The sequence below is a fragment of the Bison bison genome, unplaced genomic scaffold (genome assembly GCF_000754665.1).
Source record: "Bison bison bison isolate TAMUID 2011002044 unplaced genomic scaffold, Bison_UMD1.0 scf7180017864482, whole genome shotgun sequence".
Classification (NCBI taxonomy): Eukaryota; Metazoa; Chordata; class Mammalia; order Artiodactyla; family Bovidae; genus Bison; species Bison bison.
Genome location: NW_011495042.1, coordinates 7,534,770 through 7,538,859, shown reverse-complemented (window position 1 = coordinate 7,538,859; position 4,090 = coordinate 7,534,770). Strand labels below are relative to the sequence as shown.

At 57.5% G+C, this 4,090-nt stretch overlaps 1 protein-coding gene across 1 annotated transcript in view; it reads left to right on the top strand.

The window, feature by feature from the left end:
* Positions 1-4,090, top strand: part of RAB43 (RAB43, member RAS oncogene family) — a 22,337-nt gene that overhangs the window by 5,097 nt on the left and 13,150 nt on the right. The window contains exons 3-4 of the mRNA XM_010862533.1: positions 37-138; positions 211-375. Of these exons, the coding sequence (XP_010860835.1) occupies positions 37-138; positions 211-375 (267 nt within the window). The remainder of the gene's footprint in view (positions 1-36; positions 139-210; positions 376-4,090) is intronic.

Below are 4,090 nucleotides of genomic sequence, written 5' to 3'. Positions count from 1 at the left end.
GAGCTACACCCCCTACCCCCGGGGACTTTGTACCAGTCTCCGGTGCCCGGCGGTGCGGAGCCTCGGGTGCAGGCCCCGGGGGCGTCGGGCCGGCCTGTCCCTGCCCCACCGCGGTCGAGGCCCCCAGCTCGGCCCTCGGTGGGGACCCCAGGCCGCAAGGAACATCCTCCCCCCCTCGACCCCGCACGACTAGGAGGGAGCAGGAAGTAGTTGCTTCTGGGACCGGAGGGCCAAAACTTTTTTGTCAGAATTTCCGGCCTGGCCACGCCTCCCTGCAGTGTCTTTGTGGACCGGGTGGTGGAAGTTGACTCGGCCGGGCGGCCCGAGTCCCTTCCCCCAGCTGCCGCCCGACGGGAACTGAAAACGGCCCGGAAGGTGGGGGCGAGCCCCGGGCTCCGGCGGTGGCTCTGCAGAACCGCAGGATGTAGTTGTCGAAGCGTCCTGGCGACGGTCTGACAACTAGCGTTTGTGATTCGCCCGTCAGTCTCTTAACCTGGGTGTCAGCCCTCCGTGCTGGATTGAGAGACCATTGTTCTTGCTCGGTAGCTTCGCCGAACGGCGCGGACTGACATCCTTTCCTCTCTTTCGTGGTTTTGCGTTCCCACCGGCTCTGGCCTGGCTCCCAGGAGCCCTGGGCAGGGGTGCCCCCCTTACCTCTATGTTTTCTGGTTGAGCCCCCATACCGCGGGCCCAGCTTTGCTGGGCTGCCTGGGTCTGCTACCGGTTGCCTTTTGCCAGAAAGCTCAGCTCTTTGTTTCTGCAAAATAGGGATAATTTCTGAGGGATAATTTCCGGGTGTCGCCTCCCGCTTGCCTCACCATGGAGAAGTCTGCCAACAGCGGTTACAAGCCCTCAGCAAGCCCTCAGCGCCTTTGGAGTAGATGACTGGGAAAGCAGAAACTCCCTGCCCCGAGGGTTCCTTTTTTTTTTTTTTCCCCCATAGTCTTTGGAGTTTGTGTGCACTGGGTCTCCTTAGGACGGGAAAAAAGAACAAGGTGTGGCAGGCAGCTTTGAGTCATTATTCAGGACCACCCTGTGGAGCAGGTGGAGGGAAGAGCTGTGGGCTGGGTGGAGTGTGTCCGGGATGGGTTGTGCCCTGAGGCGCCGCCAGCAGCCCGGGGAAGTGGCCAGCTGAAGGACGGGCGTGAAGGAGGGCGTGAAGGATGGGGCATGCCGCCCCCCTCCCCGGCTGCTGACGGGGGTCAGGGAGGGGGCAGGGTGTTCCTGTTTACCTGGCGAGGTTACAGCCTGTGCAGGGCCCGGGGTGCACTGTGTACCTGAGCGGGTTGTGCAATGCAGGGCAGAGCTCAGCAGTTCCCTTTCCTGCTGGTCACCTCCAGGGTGTTCTTCCTGGGGGGTGCGGCGGGGGCAAGCGGGTCTGGGTCTGGGATGGGGAAGCGGTTTAGACATGCCAGCCCCCCTTAGGGTCACGCCGCCGACCCTCTCTAGAGCCTGCAGTGTGCCAGCGGTTGCACAGATGTGCCCTGGTGCTCAGCCCCACCTCACACGGGCCGGGCCTCCCCAGGCACACAGCTGGGAGGCGACAGACGAGGAAGTTTTCTTCCAGCGTTTCTGACTCCACCACATCGGGGTCTTTCCCCTACACCCGACCGCTGCTTCCGTTTGCGTGGAGTGGGAAAGTCTGTTGTAAAAACAGGCAATGTAAAAATAAGCAATTATTTACATTTTGCAGCCAGAGAAACATGAACCTCAGCACTGAAGAGACTGTGACCTGAATCTGGGAGGTGGGGGTTGGCAGCGGGGAGACAGTCTTCCGATTGCTGGATTCTGGGCTCTTGGACTCAGCAGGTCGTTTCTCCTCACCCATAAGATATCTTTGGGGTGTCTTCCAGCCAAGTGACTTTAAAAAAAAAATCAAAAAAGCTTATTGAAGTTCCGCTTACACACAGCAGGCCTCTCTAACATCGGGCGCCCAGGTCTGTGATCTTGACAAATGCGGGCAGCCCTGTACCCGCACCAGCATGTACAGGGAGCCGATTCCTCCCTCCAGAACGTTCCCGGGTATCCCTTTGTGTCAGCGTCCTCCCCCGACCCGGGCCCTGGCAACCGCCCATCTGTTTTCTCTCTGGTTTCAGCAGCGTGACTTTAACTGGAGCCCTTGACGAGCCAGATTTCATTGTTGCTGCTGCAGAAGGCTCGTCCACATCAGAGATTTACTTTAAAACCCTCCCAGGCCTGTCCGGGCTCCAGCGAGTATCCAGTGTGATCTCCTAGGCCGCCCCGCCTGTGCTGGCGGCTCTTGTTAGTGCTCGAGGAACCTCAGAGAGAGATCACCCAGTGCTCTGCTGGCTCCTCTGGCCGCAGTGTTTGGGGTGCTGTGGGCTGAAGTGGGGAGGCCAAGAGGCCGCGGGGTCAGAAGGGCCTTAACTTGCTTCTCACCCAGTAGAGCTGGGCTAGTACTTGTGTCTGGCTTTATGTTTAGGCTCTACTTGTCCTTATTTGAATAAAGAGTTCTGCTTTCCGAGAAATAGAAAGTTAGGACCATCACAGATGGAATTCAATCCCTTTATTTCTAATAGTTACTTCCTCTTGTAACTAGAATGACATCCCAGCTCCTTTCCTAGAGGGCTGGGCCTCCGTCTGCCTTGCCCAAGTCATCTCCCTGCCTCAAGCAAACTGTCCAGCCTCGCTAGCCCTTTCAGTCCTTCCAACATGCCTGCCTCAGGCCCTTTGCCCCTGCTGCCCCGCCTGCCCACATTCTGCCCCCAGATCTCCGTGTAACAGCTGCTTCATCACTTGGTTGCCGTTGCCCCGGGCGCCTCTTCAGAGAGGCCTTTCCTGGCCTCCGAGACCCTCCACCCGTGGCAGGGTAAGTTTAAGGTGCGTTCATAGGGCTTGCCAGGGCTTGGTCTTGCCTTGTTTGTGGATGCAGTCTGCCTTGCGTACCCCACACCTTGGGACTCCTCACACCTGCCAGTGTCAAATGTACGGAGCTCACTCTATGCATGGTCCTTAATTCTTATTTAATGGGAGGAAGCTGAAGCCAAAATAAGGGAAATGACCAGTACACACACACGTCAGTGGCAGAACCAGGCTTTGGACCCAGGATCTCACTGGCTCTAAGTCCAGCGCCCACTTTTACACGTGACCGCTCCTCAGTCCTTCTCAGTCCATAACGATGACCCTGAGATTCCGCATGTTAATGACTCGTGAAAAGGCAGTTGTGGCCACCACACTTGGAGAATAGCGTGTGGACTTGGCATTTCCGAGATTTTCAGGAATGAGGGTTGAAGTTGAAACCCCAAGGACTTTCTGGGGTGTTGTCCGCTAACAGAACATGAGGCCGCGCCCGGGGCTCCTGGAGCGCTCTGCTGGGGGGAGGCTCTGGCCGTGGGTGCGTTCACCAGGCTCGGGCCTTCAGGCTGAACCTGGAGGGGGCTCTGGGGGCTGCTGGCCTCTCAGCAGTGGTGTCTCTGAAGGAGACCCCTGGACTGGGGGTCTGGAGGTCTGGGTCTCTTCGTCTGGCTCCGTTCGGCCTCTTCCCAACCCTGGATAGTTGCTTTCCCTGCTTGGAGCCCTGGGCTTCCTCCTTCAAGAAATGGGACGATTTGCTCTGTCTACCTCTCAGGGTTGCTGGACAACTACGGACCCACTCAAAATAGTTAAAAATTGCCCTCGTACGTCTTTGGATAATCCATCCCCATGGATCAGAATTCCATAGACATAAAAGGCTATGCAGTTAAAAACTCTTTTCCATTTCTGTCCCCTTTAAGAAGGCAGGCAGTGTTCACCTGTCTCTTTGTCCTGAAGGTTCTGTTGTGGATAAACCGAGGAAGTCTGAACATAAGGGATTATTTTATTGTTGCTGCTGTTAGCATTTTCCTCCCTAGGGATTATTATTAAGACTATTTCTTAACCGGCCCGGCCCCCCGACCTCACGTCCCCCAGGAGATCTCGGCCAGTTCTAAATCCCGGACGCAGCCCAGGCGCCGCTCTCCCACCTTATCTGGGACAACACAGAGGTCTGTTACGTAAAACGGTCTGCACCTCGCAGGGGATGCACAGGTGGGTCGACCCCAGAGGGGTGCACCCCTGTATTGAGCTCTCCGTCGGGGTCACTGTCCCCGTG